Source organism: Phyllostomus hastatus, unplaced genomic scaffold (genome assembly GCF_019186645.2).
Source record: "Phyllostomus hastatus isolate PE091 unplaced genomic scaffold, TTU_PhHast_1.1 phas_contig_147, whole genome shotgun sequence".
Taxonomy (NCBI): Eukaryota; Metazoa; Chordata; class Mammalia; order Chiroptera; family Phyllostomidae; genus Phyllostomus; species Phyllostomus hastatus.
Window position 1 is genome coordinate 5900518 of NW_025333603.1, and position 19839 is coordinate 5920356.

Here is a 19839-nt window from a genome sequence, read left to right on the forward strand (position 1 = left end):
AATACATACCATAAACGTAGCCAACGCATGCCTGTTTCACTGCTGAATAAGGAATCTGTGCATCAGCTAAAGCCTTCATACCTATAAAAACAAAGGGGTTTTATCAAATAGTGCTTTAAGTATTTGTTTTAGATGAGTAAAAAGTAAATTTAGTTTTCCCAGAGTAGTAACTGTGTAGCCTATGTTCAATCCAAATGGCAAATCCTTCATCAGATCATCTCAGATCTGTTGTGAACCACCCTGCCTGGTATCAGAAGCTGTAACCCCCACCTAGGCTAAGGCTAAGGGAACGCCCTTGGAACCTAAGCCAGCAAGGAGACAAAAGCTTATCTCCCTGGCAGGAGCACCACTTCTGCTGCTTCATTCATAACTGAACCCTAAAGCTTGGTCAGTTAGCCAAAGACGGGTAAGATTCCCCAAGGGGGGAACGACCTAAGACAGGCACGATCATGTGGGAGGCCCCCTAAAAGAAGGACTTGGGGGGCTGCAGCAAAAGGGGGTGATGGACCCTCGCTCCTTGGCTTTGACATAGCCTGAGTCCTCAGCGTCTGGGAGAAAATCTCCTTATCTCTTGGTTGCCTTAGTTCCTTTGCTCCACCTAAGCCTGAAACAATGACAGGGTGGTGCAGCCCTGTGCTGAAAAGGGTGGATTCCCCGGGTGATCCATGTAAATTCCTGTGAAACCTTCTTTGTTTAGAATGCTCAGTTGAATGAGAAGGGTCCAAGGAGGAAGTTAGTTTGTTCCTTAAAGTCTTACAGCTTTTTGACCCTGACTCAAAATAGGCCCTCAGACTTCCTTGTTATTGATTGTTTGATGTTTGATCTTTACTTCCCAGCAATGAGTAATGAGCTTTTACCTGAATTCTTATGCAAAAGAAACCAATAAAAAGCCTCTCCGGAGGGGGAACGGCGCGCTCTCCCCACCAGGGAAGGTGGCCAAACAGCACCCTCCGGGAGAGAGGGTGGCCAAGGCGCTCCCCACGTGAGGAGTGGCCCTGCTGTTCCTATTCCCCCACAGGACCTGGTTGTCTCTGTGTATGTCTTTCTCACGTTGACGAGCCATCCACAGTGTTCCGTGATCACCGCTGGCCGGTGGTGACCCACACATCACAGATCTCTCCTTTCGGAAGTAATCATTTCTTCCTGTAAGCTACTGCCTCACTTCTTCATATCTCCTTTTTGATACTTAACACTTTCTGTCCTAACTGTATACCTAACTGTAAATATATTAAATCCCAAGAGTCTTAAAGACCCTTAACGCAAGGTCCTTGCATTCATCACCTCTGTGGTCCTACTGCACATCTGGTGAGCAAAACTGGACAGAAGGGCCATACTGGGGGTGGACAGCGGGGGAAGCACTTGCGTGGTCATCTTACAGAGTCAGGATCAAGAGATGATCTTCTCCATGGAACAATAAATGGAGCTCTAAAGATGCTATTTAAAATTACAAAAATTACCAATGGAGGAACTGAAAAATAATATAAAAATAAACTAGGAAGATGAAAGTGCAGGTTGAAGAGAAGGTGTGAGCCAAATCCTTATCTCTCACAGTGAGAAGCAAACATAGATCTAAAATTGGTGAACCAAAAGCTGGAATAAGTGCGGTAGAATAAACATTTAGGGACATGAAAATAACCACCAGAAGAACTAAAGCCAAAACAGTTAAAGAAATTGCCCTCTGAACAACAGCCCTGGGAATTCTAAGCTATTTTGTGGTGTTTTTGTTTTTGTTTTATTTTTAACCACATGAAGTGGGGGAGATAAACATCGATTTTAGTGTTCCACTTATTTATGCATTCATTGGTTGATTCTTGTACAATATGTACCGTGACCAGGGATCAAACTCACAACCTTGGCATATAAGGATGACACTCTAACCAACTGAGCCACCCAGCCAGGGCCTACTTTGAAATTTTTTAACTAAGAAGACATATAATTAATTATGGGATTAGTTTAGTCAAACTAGTCATCTTTTCCTACTTAGCATATAAACAAAAATATTTCATGTATCAGTTATAATAATGCTGGCAAGATTAGATTAAGAAGGGCATTCTTATATACTGCTAATGAGACTAATAATGTAGCCAGTCTGAAAAATAATTTAGCAAGTCTTGGGGAGAGGGGAGGGAATTTCAGGGAAAAAGGGGAAGGGTTTGCAGGAATAAGTATAAAGGATACATGGACACTAACAAGCAAGGGGAGGGTGGAAATGGGAGGGAGGTGGGCTGGGATGGGGGTAAAAGGCAGAAAACTGTACTTGAACAACAACTGAAGACAAGACAAGACAAGACAAGAAAAAAATTGGCAAGTCTGAAAAAATTGGCAAGTCATATATTCACTGTTCCAATGAATCTATTTCCAGGCTCTGTCCTCAAAAGTAACGAGATGAAATGAAATATTTATTTAGCAAGATGTTCAAATTCTTCTAAAATATCAAAAAGTTGCAAACCTAAATGTCCAAAAAAATCGTAAAATAAATATATCATTAAAATTTTTTAAAACTAATGTTTTTTCAAACAATTTTTAGCAACAGGATAAATGCTCATGATGAAATAAGTTTAAAAATCCAGGAAGCAAATCTACATAGCATATTATCCCATATAACCATATGGAAAACTACTATTGTAAAATAGAATACACTAAGATGTTAATAGTGATAGACATGGGTCACAAAATTTCGTTTTCATTATTATATAATTCTGTGTTCCAATAAAACACATGCATTGCTCTTATAATCAGTGGGAAAGACTGAGTTACATAAGGTAGAAGGTTCAGCCTGTGCTCTGTACCTCCTCTAAATGCCAGTGGCATGTTGTACTTAGCAGGGGTACTCACCACCTGTGTAAACTTGCCTTCTGCTCCCTATCAAATGGGAAGAGCCTTGGGATCGGTATACCACCCTACTGTGAGTCCTTCCCACTCCCCAAGATGCACTCACTAGTATTCGTTGAACATTTCCTCCTAACATCAGGTTTTCTGTGTATACTTTCTGATTCAAACAATTGTTAAATAAAAAGGTTTTAAAGGGATGAGAAGACAAAGAAAGCACAGAAGTTAACTATCTGAGTTACGTGGCATTGCCATACCACTCAAACGAGTGTTGTTTGTATTTAGGTGCAAAAAAATCCTAACCTTTCTCTGAGGGAAAGAGGGATGAGGAATGTGTGAAGAGCAGAATTCTCTAAATAATGGAAGTTGACAGAGCACACCTCTGCTGGTTGTGCTCTTCTCCACTCTATGCATCTGGGAAATGACGAAAGAAAATGGTAGCTGACACCCCCACCCCTCCGCCTAAAACCATTTTGGAGAATTAGAGGGTAAGACGTCTGGATCTACTATTCCATGAAACCACCCCCTGCCACATCACCAGTCTACACATAAGTCCAGAGAGAGCAGACTGTAAAACCAGTTACAGAATCTTAGGAGTTTTCCCCCAGGCTGTGCCTGAACACGCGTTAAACCAAACATGACTGGCGCAGTCTGAAGGCGCACGTACGGCACCTAAGGCAATGTCAGACAGGTGAGTGGAATCATCCACTTGTGCTTCTCATTTCCCTAAATTCTTGGAACCAACGGGTATTTTTAAAAGCAAAGCTAAGTTCTAAAAGCTTATTCTACATTACAGTTCCTTTATCAAGTGAAGCTTATTTTCCTAATTACACTTATAAAAGAAGAGAATTTTAAGCAGTAAACAAAGTCAATCAGGCCAAATTTCTTGTTAACAGTTGATCCCCACAGTTAGTTTCAAACTGCATAACTTCAGCTCAACATTACCATTTGTAATCAAAATATTATATTCACATATTACTAAAGTAACCACAAAATGATTAACTAAATAAAAGAAATGGAACAAAAATGTATAGAAAGAACTGTGTAAAGCATCTCCCACCTCAGAGAAAGGCAAAAACTATTTGGAGATATCAGTCAAGAGAATGTTCAACAACATAAAAGATAAACATTACATGAAAAATGTCCACCCAGAAGATCAAAATCAATTAACTAAATCTCGTGAACCTTCTTTTTGGGGAACAGAGATGCTCTGATTTCCTGTACACTAATATCTGAATACTGAGTTAAATAATAGAGTTGAAACAAAATCCAAATATACAGACACTAGGTACTAGGTACCGATGGAGCCATGGAGGATTATTTAATGAATAACCCCAATAACTCTTTTTGGGTTGCCTGGCAACAAGCCAGCAGGAATAGAATGGATCTGGGAGATTTCCCAGGAGGAGGACTGTACCTAACTTCATGGGTCCAAGGAGCACTCCAGGTCCCCACGTGCTGGGAAGCTGGTATTTTCTAGCACTCCCAAACAACTGACACCTGAGTCTAAAACATTTATTTCCACCACGCAGAGAAACTACTGTGCTTGTCCTCCTTTTTTTAAGGGAGAACAACAGAATTCAGATCCACAGTTAAGCCAGCAGCAGCCTGGCCCAAGCAGGTGGCTCTGAAGACTGCCCAGGGAACAGGGACCACACACCTCGAACCCTCTTCTCTTGAGTTCCAGCCCACTATTGTTCACCCAAGTTCTCTGCTCAACACTCACGAGAGTACACATCAACAAACTGCGTCACCTCATTTAGTCACACACGAGCCTAGTAACAGAAAAAGAATTCTCTACATTGGCTCAGTCAAGTGAAGAGAGGAAAACAACCATATAGGTATTTAATACATTTTGAATGTGATTATCCCTTTTCTAGGAATGGAAGACACGAATTTTGTCATATCTCCTAGAATCAAATTATCCCTTTTAGTGAACCTACCTTTCTCTCCCACAGAGCCCTTTGTTGTCCCAACAACAACTGGATAGCACATAAATTCACTGGCCACTGTCTGCTCTGGCTATGTAGCTAAGAAGGTCCAAGCTCTTTTCCCCATCTCCTTCCTAGTGAGCTGTTGAGAACCACCCTGCCTGGTATCAGAAGCTGTAACCCCCACCTAGGCTAAGGCTAAGGGAACGCCCTTGGAACCTAAGCCAGCAAGGAGACAAAAGCTTATCTCCCTGGCAGGAGCACTGCTTCTGCTGCTTCATTCATAACTGAACCCCGAAGCTTGGTCAGTTAGCCAAAGACGGGTAAGATTCCCCAAGGGGGGAACGACCTAAGACAGGCACGATCATGTGGGAGGCCCCCTAAAAGGACTTTGGGGGCTGCAGCAAAAGGGGGTGATGAACCCTCACTCCTCGGCTTTGACATAGCCTGAGTCCTCAGCGTCTGGGAGAAAATCTCCTTATCTCTTGGTTGCCTTAGTTCCTTTGCTCCACCTAAGCCTGAAACAATGACAGGGTGGTGCAGCCCTGTGCTGAAAAGGGTGGATTCCCCGGGTGATCAGGCCTAAGAAAAAACATGTAAATTCCTGTGAAACCTTCTTTGTTTAGAATGCTCAGTTGAATGAGAAGGGTCCAAGGAGGAAGTTAGTTTGTTCCTTAAAGTCTTACAGCTTTTTGACCCTGACTCAAAATAGACCCTCAGACTTCCTTGTTTTCTATGGTTCCTTACTTCCTCGTAACGAGTACTGTACTTTACCTGAATTATTATGCAAAAGGAGCCCAATAAAAGCAGGTTTGGATGGTAAATAAGCGCGCTCCCCACTAGAGGGGGTGGCCATTCCGTCCCTACTTCTCCACAGAAACTAGTCTGTTTCTGTGCATGTTTTTTCTCGCGTGTTTTGACGAGCCATCCACAGCGTTCCGTGATCACTGCTGGCCGGTGACCCACACATCAGTGAGCCACTGGGCAATCGCCTGTTAAGGTTCTTCTCCTTTTTTTTGGGGGGGGTGGGGGGCAGTCAATTGTTATGTGGAACAAGACTGCTCCACAATCAACACAGATCCCACAATAAACTACAATGTTCAAAGATCTAAATATTCTATATTACCTGCTTCTTTTGCCAAGTCAGGGTAGTCTTTTGAATCCTTAACTTCAGGCTTCATGAACTAGAAATATAGAAGACAATAAATAGAAACAAGTTTAGTTACCTTCCCTCACTACAGAGCATCACAGAAACTCATTCATTCAAATAAAAACATGTTGAACACCTAGCACATTCCTGGATTCTGATACCAGACACATGTTTTCATTTATTTGTCCAAACACCACCACCAAGGGTGAACCCTGATGTAAACTAGGGAGTTGGAGTGATAATGATGTGCCCACGCAGTCCAACTGTAACAAAGGTACAGAGTGGTTCTGGTGCAGATTACTGATGGTGGATGAGGCTGAGCATGTGTGGGGACAGGGAGCATATGGAACTATTTTTCACTCAATTTTGCTGTGAACATAAGACTTCTTTGAAAAACAGGCCATGGAGATGCCACCACTGCCTCAGATCCTCCCCCATGGTCAACTTTCATACTCTGAGCACTGGGGAGAAAGGATTTGGTTACAAAGGTTCCTGCTTTCACAGAATTTTTCTAGGATTTATGTGCCAAGGTGGTGACTTCACACCCCACAATGGCACAGGTGACAAGTCCACCTACGGGGAGAAATGTGATGATGAGAATTTCACCCTGAAGCACACAGGTCCTGGCATCTTCTCCATGGCAAATCCTGGACCCAACACAAACGGTTCCCAGCTTTGAATCTGCACTGCCAAGACCAAGTGGCTGGATAGCAAGCAGGTGGTCATTTGGCCAGGTGAAAAACAGCACATCTGTCATGATGGCTATGGAGCGCTGTGGGTCCAGGAAGCCAAGACCACCAATCTCCATGACTGACTGTGGACAACTCTAATACATTTGACTTGTGTTTTATCTGAACCACCAGACCATTCCTTCCACAGCTCAGGAGTGCACCCTTCACCCTTATCTGCTTGTGATGTTCTATAATCTTCGTGCTTTCACCACAGTTCAGTGGGTTCCATATTCTTCTTACCCCTTCCAAGTCTAGCTGGATTGCAGAATAAAGTTTATGAAGTACAAACTAACCAAAAAAAGAAATAAAAATAAAGCCCTACTTGAAAACAGAGAGCGGGAGACTGGAATGAGAAGACTTGTATTTCAGATCCCTCTGGATGCAATGTGGAGAAACGAATAAAGGGAGCAAGGCTGGAGACAATGGGACCAAATGGCGTGACTCTGAACAGTCCAGGTGAGAGCTGACTACCACGGCAGCACAGTGCAGGAAAAGGACAGAGCCTTAAGAAGCATAAAGTCAAGTCTACCAAACTTGGTGACTGATTAGATAAAGTGGAGTGCTTTGCTGGTCAGTGCTTGTGATAAAGAGAAATGACTTTCAAAAACTTCTGACTGCAAACCACAAGAAGATACATATTACAACACGACTAGGCATCCACATACAGGCCTCCCTTGGTACCCACAATTGTTTCTAGCACCCCTGCCCCCACACAGATACCAAAATCCACAAATTCTCAAGTCCCTTACATAAAACAGTGCTGTGTTTGCATATAACCTACGCACATCCTCCTGCATACTTTAAATCATCTGTAGATTACTTATAATACTTAATATAACATAAATGCTACGTAAATAATTGTTATATTGTATTGTTTAGGGAATAATGACTCCAAAAATCTGTACATGTTCAGTACAGACACACCCATCATAACCATCATAGGCCTAACGACAGAGTACACGTCAACTACAAGATAACATTTTAGGGGGAATATTTTTGATCTGCAGAACCCACAGATGTGGAGGACTAACTGTATATTCACATATAATTAATGCAAAAATTTCATGAAATACTTATCCTTGTTATATTGGTACAATATTTTCTAATTTTTTTAATGCTAGAGGCAACCTTCTAAATTGATTTCATGACCTCCAATTTGAAAAATTGTATACTTAACTTAAATGCCATACTTCATTGTGGTGCCAAAATGCATCTATTAAACTGAACCAAACCAAAATATTTAACATTTATTCCTGTCTCTGACCCATTACAATTCTTCATAATTCTCTAATTCACCATCTAACAGTTGGCTATTTTCCTTTTATTTATTCCTCAGTTCACTAAGTGACAATCAGAGCATTTACAGCAAGAACTTATGATGAAGAGTACTGTGCTGCCCTGGCTGGTATAGCTCAGTGGATTGAGCACCAGCCTGAGAACCAAAGGGTTACCAGTTTGATTCCCAGTCAGGGCACATGCCTGTGTTGTAGGTCAGGTCCCTGGTAGGGGGCACGTGAGAGGCAACCACACATTGTTGTTTCTCTCCTTGTCTTCCTCCCTTCCTTCCCCCTCTCTAAAAATAAATAAAATAAAATCTTAAAAAAAAAAAAAGGAGTACTGTGCTAAGCTCTAACAAGTATATCCATTAAATATTAAATTATCAGCCATAAAGCCCTGGCTGGCATAGCTCAGTGGATTGAGCGCAGGCTGGGAACCAAAGTGTCCCAGGTTCGATTCCCAGCCAGGGTACATTCCTGGGTTGCAGGCCATAACCCCCAGCAACCACACATTGATGTTTCTCTCTCTCTCTCTCTATCTCCCTCCCTTCCCTCCCTAGAAATAAATAGATAAAATCTTAAAAAAAAAAAGTTTAAAAAAAATTATCAGCCATATAGTGAAATAATGTCACATGCCCATTTCTTAATGAAATCAGGGCAATTTTTTAAAAAATTAGGCAGCAGAAGTCAGAAAGATTCAAAATTTGGAGAGAAATCTGACACAAAAGAAAGTTCTCCACTGCTGAACTGGAGGGACCATGGGGCAAGGACATGCCACCAGCTTCTAGGAGCTAAGAGTGACCCCAGACCAACAGCCAGCAAGAAAATGGAAACTTTATCCTCCAGTTTTTTTTTAAAAAGGAGGAATCAGCCCTGGCTGGTGTGGCTCAATGGATCGAGTCCCGGCCTGTGAATCAAAGGCTCACCAGTGTGATTTCCAGTCAGGGCACATGCCTGGGTTGTGGGCCAGGTCCCCAGTAAGGGGGGCATGTGAAAGACAACCACACACTGATGTTTCTCTCTCTCTCCCCATTCCCCTCTCTCTAAAAATCAATAAATAAAAACTTAAAAAAAAAAGGATGGATCATTTGCAAGGAAATAAATTTTGCCAATAAAAGGAATGGGCTTGGAAGAGAAGGCCAAGTGCTCCATTGGAGAATGCAACCTAGCTGAACCCTGCTTGCAGGCTAGAGAAACCCTGAGCAGAGACCCCCGCCACATCATCCCATATTGCTAATCTATAAAACTGTGAGATATAAACGGATGTTGTTTTAAGCTACCAATTTGCAGTAATTTATTATAGAGCAACATAAAACTAATATGTTCATTGACTAAAAAAATTAGTCAGGCAAATAAAGACATACATTATTCCTTTGAAATTAAAAAAAGCATGTTTAGGTGGAAACTACCAAATGTTAATTAACAGAAGATTGGATAAATTGTGTTATGTTGACAACACGGACATTATATCCATGAGAATGAACAATCTATAACTACACGTAAAATTACGGAAGAATCTCACAAACATAATGTTGAACAAAAGAGCCAGAACTAATCTAGGGAATTAAAGGTTAGAAGTTAGGATAATGGGTAAGCCTTTTCTGGCAAGGAGTCAGTGACTGGATGAGGGCAGAAGGGCAATTTCTGAGGTGCTGGTAATGTTCTATTTTCTTTTGTTTTTATTTTCTTAAGCAAAGAAATGCCAAAAGTATCATAAGGCTTATAATAAAAAAGAACAATCTTGTTTCATTACTCCCCACCCACTGGTTTTACTTGCTCCCAAAATATCTACTTTCAATTCTTTTAGCTGTTTGTTCTTTTATAAAATGCCATGTTTCTAAATATCCTTATGACATTACTTCTTTACTAGTTTAAGAAATCATCTAATGATATCCAATAAGGAACCCACCCAGTCAAAACCTACCAGTGGAGCTTAAACTCTTATCTGACAAATTACTCCCTCTTCATCAAACCCTAGGCAAAGTTAAAAAAAAATAATAATCAAGCCCAGAGGGAAGTTCATTGGCCTAGTAAGAATATTGATGAAGCTGCTCTCCATATTCCCAATTTCTCCCCTCAGGAGTGTAACTAACACCTCCCATACCTCCACCTCCCAACTGGAGGAAAAGATCTGCCTACTTCCCAAAAGGCTGGGAAGCTCTTTCTGTGTGCTTTTCTATATAACCAATATAATCAAACATTCAACAGCCAATAAAGGATCTAACTGCACTGATACCAAAATGTAGGTTTTACTGCTACCTTCATTAGAAGTCCCTTCTCCCATGAAACAATAATCTCCAAATGTTTTATAATGCATTAGTTGATATATATGTACATGTTCTTACTGAATTGTGATTGTAGCCTATTGGTAAGATGATAAAAGTTTTAAGGATGTTTTCTCAGAAAAAGAACTCCCCCTACAAGCTCTCTTTCACAATGCATACCCATTTAGTATTGTTCAACTACCATTCATTGAACCTCCTCAGGCACCAGGTACTTTCAGTGAGCTAGGGGTATACCATGAATTAAACATGGTACTCCCCTTGGAGGAGCTTACATGCTAAGGAAGAATGTACGCAAACAGAATTTGAGCATAACATAGTGAGACAGAGGTAAGTGCAGGGGCTCTGTGTTAAAGTCAGGAGGACCAGAGGCTGCTTGGAGAAGGTCTAAACAAATCTGAAAAATGCAATGAAGTCAAACAGTTTAAGTAGTGAGAACAACAGAAGCAAAGTAACAGAGGCATAGAACAGAGTATACAGTGAAACTAAAAGCAGTTGGGCATTACTAGAACATGGGGTTTGAGTGTGTCAAGAAATAAGACCATAGGAGTCTCCCACCTCCTAGTACCAAGCAGAGTAGCACTTAAGGAACAGAAATGAGGTTGGAAGATCCAGAAAAATCTTGTGCAAGACAATAAGCATCACTAATGTTCCCCCCCCTCATCCATCATACTTTGTTGGATCCATTCGAAGACCCCCTGTGGATCTTTGAAACCACAGAGAGTACCTAACCCTATATATTGTTTTTTTTCTACACATACATACCATGATGAAGTTTAATTTATAAATTAGGAACAATAATAAAATAGAAAAAGTATAACAATATACTGTAATAAAAGTTACACAATTGTGACCTCTCTCTGATAACCCAGATGGCTACTAAGTGAGTAACGTTGGGTAATGCATACAGGGCACATACAGCACAGATACCTGGACAAGGGGGTGACTCACGTCCTAGGGTGGATGGAGTGGGATGGTGAGAGACTTCATCACGCTACTCAGAACGGCGTGCAATTTAAAACTTATGAATTGTTTATTTTCCATTTACTATTTAATAATTTAATTGTAATTTTCCATTTAATATTTTCAAGTGGTTGACTGCAGATACGCGAAACCGCAGATAAGAGGGAACTACTATATTCCCAGGAGTGCAGAGCTGGTGGCACTCACAACCTGCTTCCCTTCTGGGAGTGAAGTGGCCCTTGCCTCCTTTGAAGGTCCATTCGAATCAAAGGAGATGTGAATTTCAGGTTATTCTGGGGTGTCCTTCACAAACTCTGACCCCGAGAGGAAAAGGAAGAAGAGGAAATGGCCACAGGAAACACCCCACCCCAGACACAAGCCTTAAGATACCCTACATCACAACCCACCCCATTTGCCTCTCCGATGCCCCCAGGGCCAAAGTCTGGAGACCATGGGATGTCCCCAGTGCCCTCAAGGTTGGGAGGAAGGACCCACGGACAGTGTCAGACCCCCACTATGCATCGGGCCGCCCCCCCTCCATGAGCCGCCCCCCCCCCCTCCGTTTGGTGATAACATTTAGACCCCCGGTCTCACCCTGACGGCGCGGGGCGGAAGCCCGCTTAGGGGCGACTACTGCGGTGTTTACCTTGGTCATCCCAACCCCCACCACGAACACCCGGCGGCGGCGTGGGGGCAGAGACTGCAGGGAGGTGAGAGGCATGGCTCTGAGTGTGCAGACTGGGCTCCGGCCGGTCCAGTAGACACCCCTGCGCCCGGACCACAGCAGAAGGTGGTTCACAGGACAACCCACGTCACTCGGCACCGCCCGCTGACGGCCGGGGGTGGGGCCGGGAACCCGCTGGCTGAGCCTGCGCAGAGGCGCTGGCACGGCGATGCTTTGGGCACGGGGAGTGTTTTCAAGTTCAGGAGAGTGAAGCAAGGATAGGGTTAGAATAGAAAGAGCAACAAGATAAAGCCTAGATGGCGCTGCTTTGGCTCCCTACAAATGTTACAAGAAATGAGCCTTGGTGGAGCAGCTGAGACTGGAAAGTCGGAGAAAAGGGGGCGTTGGAGACATTCCCCAGAAGAGCTGCCAGTGCCCTTGCTGCCCTGGTTGCAAGTCTCCATGGGGGCCCCTACTGTTTAGGAGACACATGCCTGAGAGGGAAGAAACGTGTGGACGTGCTCCCAGGAAGGAGAGCGCTGTTACGTAGCTCTTTGTAGACAGATATGGTCAATGTTATCTCATTTTTAAAATATTTCATTTCATTGTGGCATTGTCTACATTCGTGGACTTCACTTCCTCACCTCCCATATACATCTCAACTCATCTCAATTTTATACTCAATAACTGGATCGTAAAAATATTTGTGAATGTGAATCCCTTGTGTGGATAAAAACGGGGCGACACACTGAAACTGACAAGGTCAGGGACGGCCTACATGACAGACCTTAGGAACTCTAGAGACAGAAAGTAACCACATGGGATGGTCTGAACATAAAGATTTCTAAGTAAAAGTGTGTCCTGCTCTGGCTGGTGTGGCTGAGTGGGTTGAGCGCCAGCCTGCCAACCTAAAGGTTAGATTCCAGTCAGACCACGTGCCTGGGTTGCAAGCAGCTCAGGTTCCCTGTTGGGGGCATGGGAGAGGCAACTGATCAATGTATCTCTCACACATCGATGTTGCTCTCCCTCGCTCCCATCTCTCTAAAATAAATAAACTATTTTAAAGTATAAATAAATAAATAAATGTGGGTCCTAGCGCATAGTCATGTCCTAGGCCAGTATCTTCCTTGACAAAGGTCCATCTTTACCTTAACAGAGCCAGCCTTTCTACTGCCTTCTTTTTAAATCTATGATAACCTACCTTTGGAATGTTAGAGTAATCCCCTTTTTTCCAGACACCCTCCCCCCACCCAAACTCTCACCTGTGCATGAGGCCAGAGCCTGAACCCCTCATTGTCTTTTTCTTACCCAAAATACCATCTCTATGTGCTATAAACATTAATTGTTAACTATCCTGCACCCACTGGAAGGTTATAAATGTCCAAACCTATACAGAATGTTTATGAGTTTATTTGAGCCAAACAGACAACAGTTGCTGGGAAGCAAAAATTGCAACACATTGAGAAAGTGCTCCAGAGGGTTTTACCGCTTATGTTGTCCGTCAGAATCAAAGGAGAAGACACGAAATCTATCAGTGGTAGATTAGGGGGGGTGGGAGAAAGTACAGTGAGGACACCTTTGAGATTGGATAAAAAGTAAAATGGAGAGACCCGGACTCTTTGACATCGGTGGGTGTAGCACAGCTGACAACATTTACCACACCCAGAGAAGGTATTCGGGCAGTAAGATAACAATGAGGGGTTTGTGGCCTCCTGCTCCGGCAGAAATTTGTGCCCTGAAGTTGTCTGGAGAAAGGAGGCTTACTCTGACATTCCAAATGTAGGTTATTATAGATTCAAAAATAAGACAGCAGATAGGCTGGCTCCATGAAGATAAAGATGGACCTTTGTCAAGGAAGATACTGACCTAGGATATGACAACCCGCCAGGACTTGCTTTTAGTTAGGAATCTTTACGTTCAAACCATCCAACGTGGTCACTTTCTGTCTCTTGAATTTGTAAGGCCTGCCTTGGAGGTTTCCCTGAGTTCGTCAGTTTTAGTGTGGCGCCCCATCTCTCATACACACTGCCAGTGTAAAAGTTTTTCCATTTTACCCAATATCAGAGATTTCTTGACTCTGCTTTTTCCCCCTCCCAAATCTACCACCACTGGATTTCATGTAACCCTTATGTCTTCTCCTTTGATTCTGGTGTACAGCATAAGTGGTCAAACTGCCCTTCTCCAGAGCACTTTCTCCACTGAGATTTTGCTTCCCAGCAACTGTCGTCAGTTTGGCTCAGATAAACTCACAAACATTCTCTACAGGTTTGGACATTTCTTATGTTGACACTAGCTCCTACCCCCCACTGTCCACCCAAACTGCTCTTGAAGAGGTCATCAGTGGCCTTCTTTAGTCCACTCTGGGCAAATCAATAAAGAGTGTTCTGAACACTCTGCCCTCCCACACCTTCTGCTTGTTGAAGACCGCAAGGCCATGAACACTCATGGCCTCCAACCAGTGGCTAAACTAAAATAAAACTCTCTTTTAAGTCACTGGTGCTTGCTGGGGTCATCACTATGTCCATTAAGGGTTAAACAAAGATGGCTTTAACTTCCTCTCTGCGACCATTACGATTAATTGGTTTTGCATCAGTCCTGGTCATTTTTGAACTCAGTCCTTCCAAGGGATTAATTCAGGTTATGGGGGAATCTGTCCATCCCTCCATGTTCCTTTTCTATATATTACTGGGCACAACTCCAATTCCTTCACTCCTTAAACAATCACAAGCACAAGACAACATGAGAAAGAATTTTACAGAGTGTCGAGGAGCATCTGTGGGACTTTGCTGCTCATGCTTAAAGACACTACTGCTAACTATTTTGTACTAAATTGTGTCTCCCCTCATTTCATGTGTTGAAATTCTACCCCCCAGGACCTCATGAGGTGACTGCATTTGGAGACAGGGTCTTTAAAGGGTAATTAAGTTACGATGAGGTCATTAGAGTGAACTCTAATCTGTATGCCTGATGTCCTGGCAAGACAAAATGTGGACAGAGATGAGTATAGAGGATAGACCATGTGAAGATGGAAGGCGAAAATAGCCACCTACACACCAAGGAGAGAGGCCTCAGACAAAACTAACCCTGCCAATACCTTGATCTAGCCTTCAGAACTGTGAAAAAGAAATTTCTGTTGTTTATGCCATCCCGTCTGTGGTACTTCGTTATGAGAGTTCTAGCAAACTAATACATCAAACCCAGGAAGTCCTTTTCCTAAAAGGAAATCTGGTGCCTGGTTGCCCTCACCCCATTATCATTGTTCCTTGGACTCCAAAGGAAACTTAGCAAAGGAACAAAGGAGGCAGAACAACAGTGGTAGCAACAATATGGTCATAAGTAATATTTTTTCTCCTTTTAACCCTGCTGTTTTTATTTATGTTTTTTAAAAGATTTTATTTATTTTTTTTTATTGATTTTAGAGCGAGCGAAACATCAACTTGTTGTTCCACTTATTTATGCATTCATTGGTTGTCTCTTATATGTGCCCTGACCAGGGATCGAACCTGCAACCGTGATGTAATCGGGACGATGCTCTTAATCAACTGAGCTACGTGGCCAGGGCTAGATTTTATTTATTTATTTTCAGAGAGAAAGGAAGGGAGGGAGAAATAAAGAGAGAAACATGTACATGCTCACTTGGGGACCTGGTCCACAACCCAGGCATGTGCCCTGGCAGGGATTTGAACCGATGACCTTTCAGTTGATAGGCCAGCACTCAATTCACTGAACCACACCAGCCAGGGCTTAACCCTGATGGTTTTAAACAGACATGATCCTTCAATAATCCCTCTGAACTATAATGTACATGTTTAAAACTATTGTTTTAAAAAGCAATACATACGAAGTACTCTCACACTGCTGATGGGAATATCTTTAATGGAGAGCAACTAGCCATATATGTCAGAACATGAAATCATCTCCTCTTTGACCCACAAATTCCAATTTTAGAAATTTAACCTACAGATATACCCACAAAGGTGTGAAATGCCACTGTATGAGATTATTCATTGCAGCATTGCTTATAATAGCAAAAGACTGGAAATAGTCTTAATACCCATCAATACAGGATCAGTCAAATCATGGTACATCATAAATTGAATACTATGCAGCTGTGAAGAAAACATAGAAGGGTCTTTATGCCCTGATGTGATCTTCACAGTCTATTGTTATATAAAAAAAAAATCAAGATGCAGAATAGTGTATAAAGAAATCTAATTAGGTGTTATAAAGGAAGATAGCACTCTTTAAGTATGCATGTATATATTTGGTTAGATTTGCATAAAATATTTCCGGAAAAATAGGGGAGAAAACTGGGAAGCTGGGAGTAAGTGTGGCAGGGAGAATTTTTACAATGGACCTTTTGCACTTTTTGAATCTTGATTCATGTGTTGAATATTATCTACTCAAAAAAACTAAAATGAAAACAAAACACAATGACAAAAATTAAAATAAAGATATGATATAGTAAAAATAAAAGGAATACATACCCAAGGTCAAAACATTCAAACAGTACACATAGGTACAAAATTAAAAGAAAAAACTTCCTTCCTCCATACTTCATGCACTTATAAGAATCTTTGTTGTATTTTATCCATCATTTCCAGGTGTTTCCATGGCAGGAGAATTTCGGGATTCTCTAGTTTTCCTCATGGAAAAGAGAAGTATTTCTTCCCAATCTTTTCAGCATTAACAGCAACTTTTATTGTATTATTCTTTCTCCATCTCTATGAACTCCTATTTTGAAACCATATTTGGTGGACTGCCAGCATGTATTACATAATAAGCCTGTGATTTCTTGTTCTGTTAAATTGTTAACCCAGTGTCTTATCTACTGGTCACATTGCTGTGTTTATCAGCAATTCAGATTTTAAGAAACAACTCCATGCTTAGTGAAAGCCTCTTCAGGGCCCTGTCTTGGGCTAGGCCCTAAGGATAGGCAGGAAGAGGATAGATTCTTAGCCTCTTCCCTGATGAATTAGAGATTATACCAAGTTACCTGGTCCTGGCCCAGTAGAGGCTCCTTAGAATAATAATTTCTAAATATTGATGTGTGGCCTCTACTCCCACAGGCTCTAATTCAGTAGAGTGAAGTCTAGGATATGAATATTTTGAAACTATGGTGATTTTTTTTAGAGACAGATTTTTAAAAAGATTTTATTTATTTATTTTTAGAGAGGGGAAGGGAGGGAGAGAGGGAGAGAAGCATCAGTGTGCGGTTGCCACTTGCACACTCCCTACTGGGGACCTGGCTGGCAACCCAGGCATGTGCCCTGACTGGGAATTGAACTGGCGACCCTTTGGTTCACAGGCCAGCACTCAGTCCGCTGAGCCCCACCAGCCAGGGCCTATGGTGATTTTTATTGAGTGTGGCATGGTGGCTATAAATGTACAATTTCTATAAGGTCTTTTGATATAATGAAAATCAGCTGTTAACTGTAGGTCCATTTGGTTCAATTTTCCTCCCAGTAGAAAGCTACCTCCTACAGGATTCCTCAGGCTAGTCAGCCTCAGAGACAGGCAACTCAGTCCCCGCAGCAGCAGCATGTTCAGTATCCAACAACTAGGTCACTCCCTCTGGGAAATCTGCAATTCACAGTGGGCAGACACAGGCCCGAGGGCCAAATCCAGTCCTCCACCTTGTTTTATCTGACCCAGCGCCTTGTTTCTACCTGGCAGCAACGCCGAGCTCTTGCTTAACTGTTAAGGAGTAGTTACATTTATACAGTCCTAAAATAATATTTGGCCCTTTGAAGGCAACCGTGAGGCTGATGTGGCTCCCCGATGAAAACAAGTTTGACACCCCTACTAATTGTTCATAGGCTGCTAGGATTTAAGGCCAAACGTTCACTTAGCAGAAACCACTTACCTGCCTGAGGATGCTTTATGCCATGGAGGTCCATGAGAAGCTCTTGTCACAAGAGTTTTAGGGCAGGAAGGGACCTCAGAAGTTTTATATGAACATATATAGTCAGTTCTCTTTTTTTGCGGTAGATATCTTTTAAATATCTCTGTAAGTACCAAATTAGTAAATACTGAACCATTGTTCCTACGGGAAAAACAGGCTTAGGTTCCTAGAAGCCTCCGATCACATAGTTTTTGTCAACCCAGCAGTACATAATCTCCTTTGTTTTATGTGTTTCTGTTTAAAGACACTTATTTTATATATGGTTTTTACTTATTCACCCATGCCCTGAGCCTCATGCATCCTGTCCCAAATACCTGTTTTATTTTTAATATAGTTGACACATAATATTTTATTAGTTTCAGATGTACAGCATAGTGATAAGACATTTGTATACTTTACAAAGTGACCAACACCACAAATCTAGTAACCACCTGTCACCATTCATAGTTATTATAATATTATTGACTCTATTCTTATGCTGTTTCTTCACATCCCCGTGACTTATTTTTATAACTGGAAATCTGTACTTTCTAATCCCCTTCCCTTTTATCACCCAACCCCCCACCCACTTCCCCTTTAATAACCGTCAGTTTGTCCACTGTATGTATGAGTTGGTTTCTGTTTTATTTTGCTTATTCCTTTCTTTTTCTAGATTCCACATGTAAGTGAAATTATATGGTATTTATCTTTCTGTCAAACATTTCACTTAGCACCATAGCCTCTAGGTCTATCCACAATGTCATAAATAGCAAGATTTTATTCTTTTTTACGGCTGAGTAATATTTCATTGTATATATGTACCACATCTTCTTTATCCATTCATCTATTTTTTAAAAAAGATCTTGATATTTAGTTATTTTTAGAGGGAGGGAGAAAGAGAGGGAGAAAAAGATTGATTAGTTGCCTCTTGCACGTGCCCCAAATGGAGACCAAACCCATAATGCAGACTTGTGCCCCAGCATGTGCTGGAAATCAAACTGATGACCTTTCACTTTGGGGGATGACGCCCAACCAACTGAGCCACACTGGGCAGGGCATCCATTTTTAATTTTTAAAGGAACCTCTACACTGTTTTCCATAGTGGCTACACCCAATTACAATCCCGCTGACAGAACATGAGGTTTCCCTTTCCTCCACATCCCTGCCAGCACTGGTCCTTTGTTATCTTTTTGATGACAGCCCTTCTGACAGATGGGAGCCAATATCTCAATGTGGTTTTGATTTGTATTTCCCTGATGATTAATGATGTTGAGCATCTTTTCATGTGTGTTGACCATCTGTATGTGGTCTTTGGATAAATGTCTATGCAGGTCCTCTGAACATTTTTTTTTAATTAGGTTTTTTTTATGTTGAGTTATATGAGTTCTTCATATGCAAGATGAGGCAAAAATAGGTTTGTGGTTGGGAATACATGAAAAACAGTTTATTCTTATGTTATTATTTATTAATTATTGTGTGATTTTCTATACAAATAAATATAAGCCTACTTTTGTCCCACCCTATATTTTGGATATTACCCCCTAATGTATATATTATTTGCAGATATCTTCTCCCATTCAGTAGGTTGCCCTTTCTCTTGTTGATGGTATAAAAATATATATGTGTGTGTATAAAAAAAATATATATATATACATATGTACACTCACAAATATATAGCTGATTCATTAACACTGTACTCAAGGCCAATAGCACTGTAATTCATGTCTGAACTAAGCTTATCTAACACACATTTGCGGGGAGGGGGGCTCTACTCACAGGGCCCCCCACACTGCCACCACAGATGAGAATAAGTCTACCAAGACATGATCTTCTTAGGGAGGAAAGATGGCGGATCTCTCAAAGGGGAAGGGCCAAGAGCCTTTCCCTCAGTGGTCTTTTATTGGGTTCACTTTGCACAGGAATACAGGTAAAGCTCATTAATCATTGTCAGGCAGTAAGGATCAAACAATAGATAGCATACAAAGAACTACAGGGCTTATTCTGAGTCAGGGTCTGTTAGCTAAGGGGCTACAACTCTTTGAGAAACAAACTCATTTCCTTATCCCTTAATTGAGAGCATTCTTAGCAAAGCAGGTTTCACAGGATTTTATGCATTCTTTCTTAGGCC

General features: G+C 41.7%; 1 protein-coding gene across 2 annotated transcripts in view; it reads right to left on the reverse strand.

Annotated features, from left to right (window-relative positions):
• Nucleotides 1-11967, reverse strand: part of SCP2 (sterol carrier protein 2) — a 110012-nt gene extending 98045 nt beyond the window's left edge. For both annotated transcript variants that reach the window (XM_045856566.1, XM_045856558.1), the window contains exons 1-3: nt 11810-11967; nt 5887-5944; nt 10-81 (exon numbers count right to left, since the gene is read on the reverse strand). In XM_045856566.1, the coding sequence (XP_045712522.1) occupies nt 10-81; nt 5887-5944; nt 11810-11884 (205 nt within the window). In that variant the 5' untranslated portion in view covers nt 11885-11967. The remainder of the gene's footprint in view (nt 1-9; nt 82-5886; nt 5945-11809) is intronic.
• Nucleotides 11968-19839: the final 7872 nt, after the last annotated feature.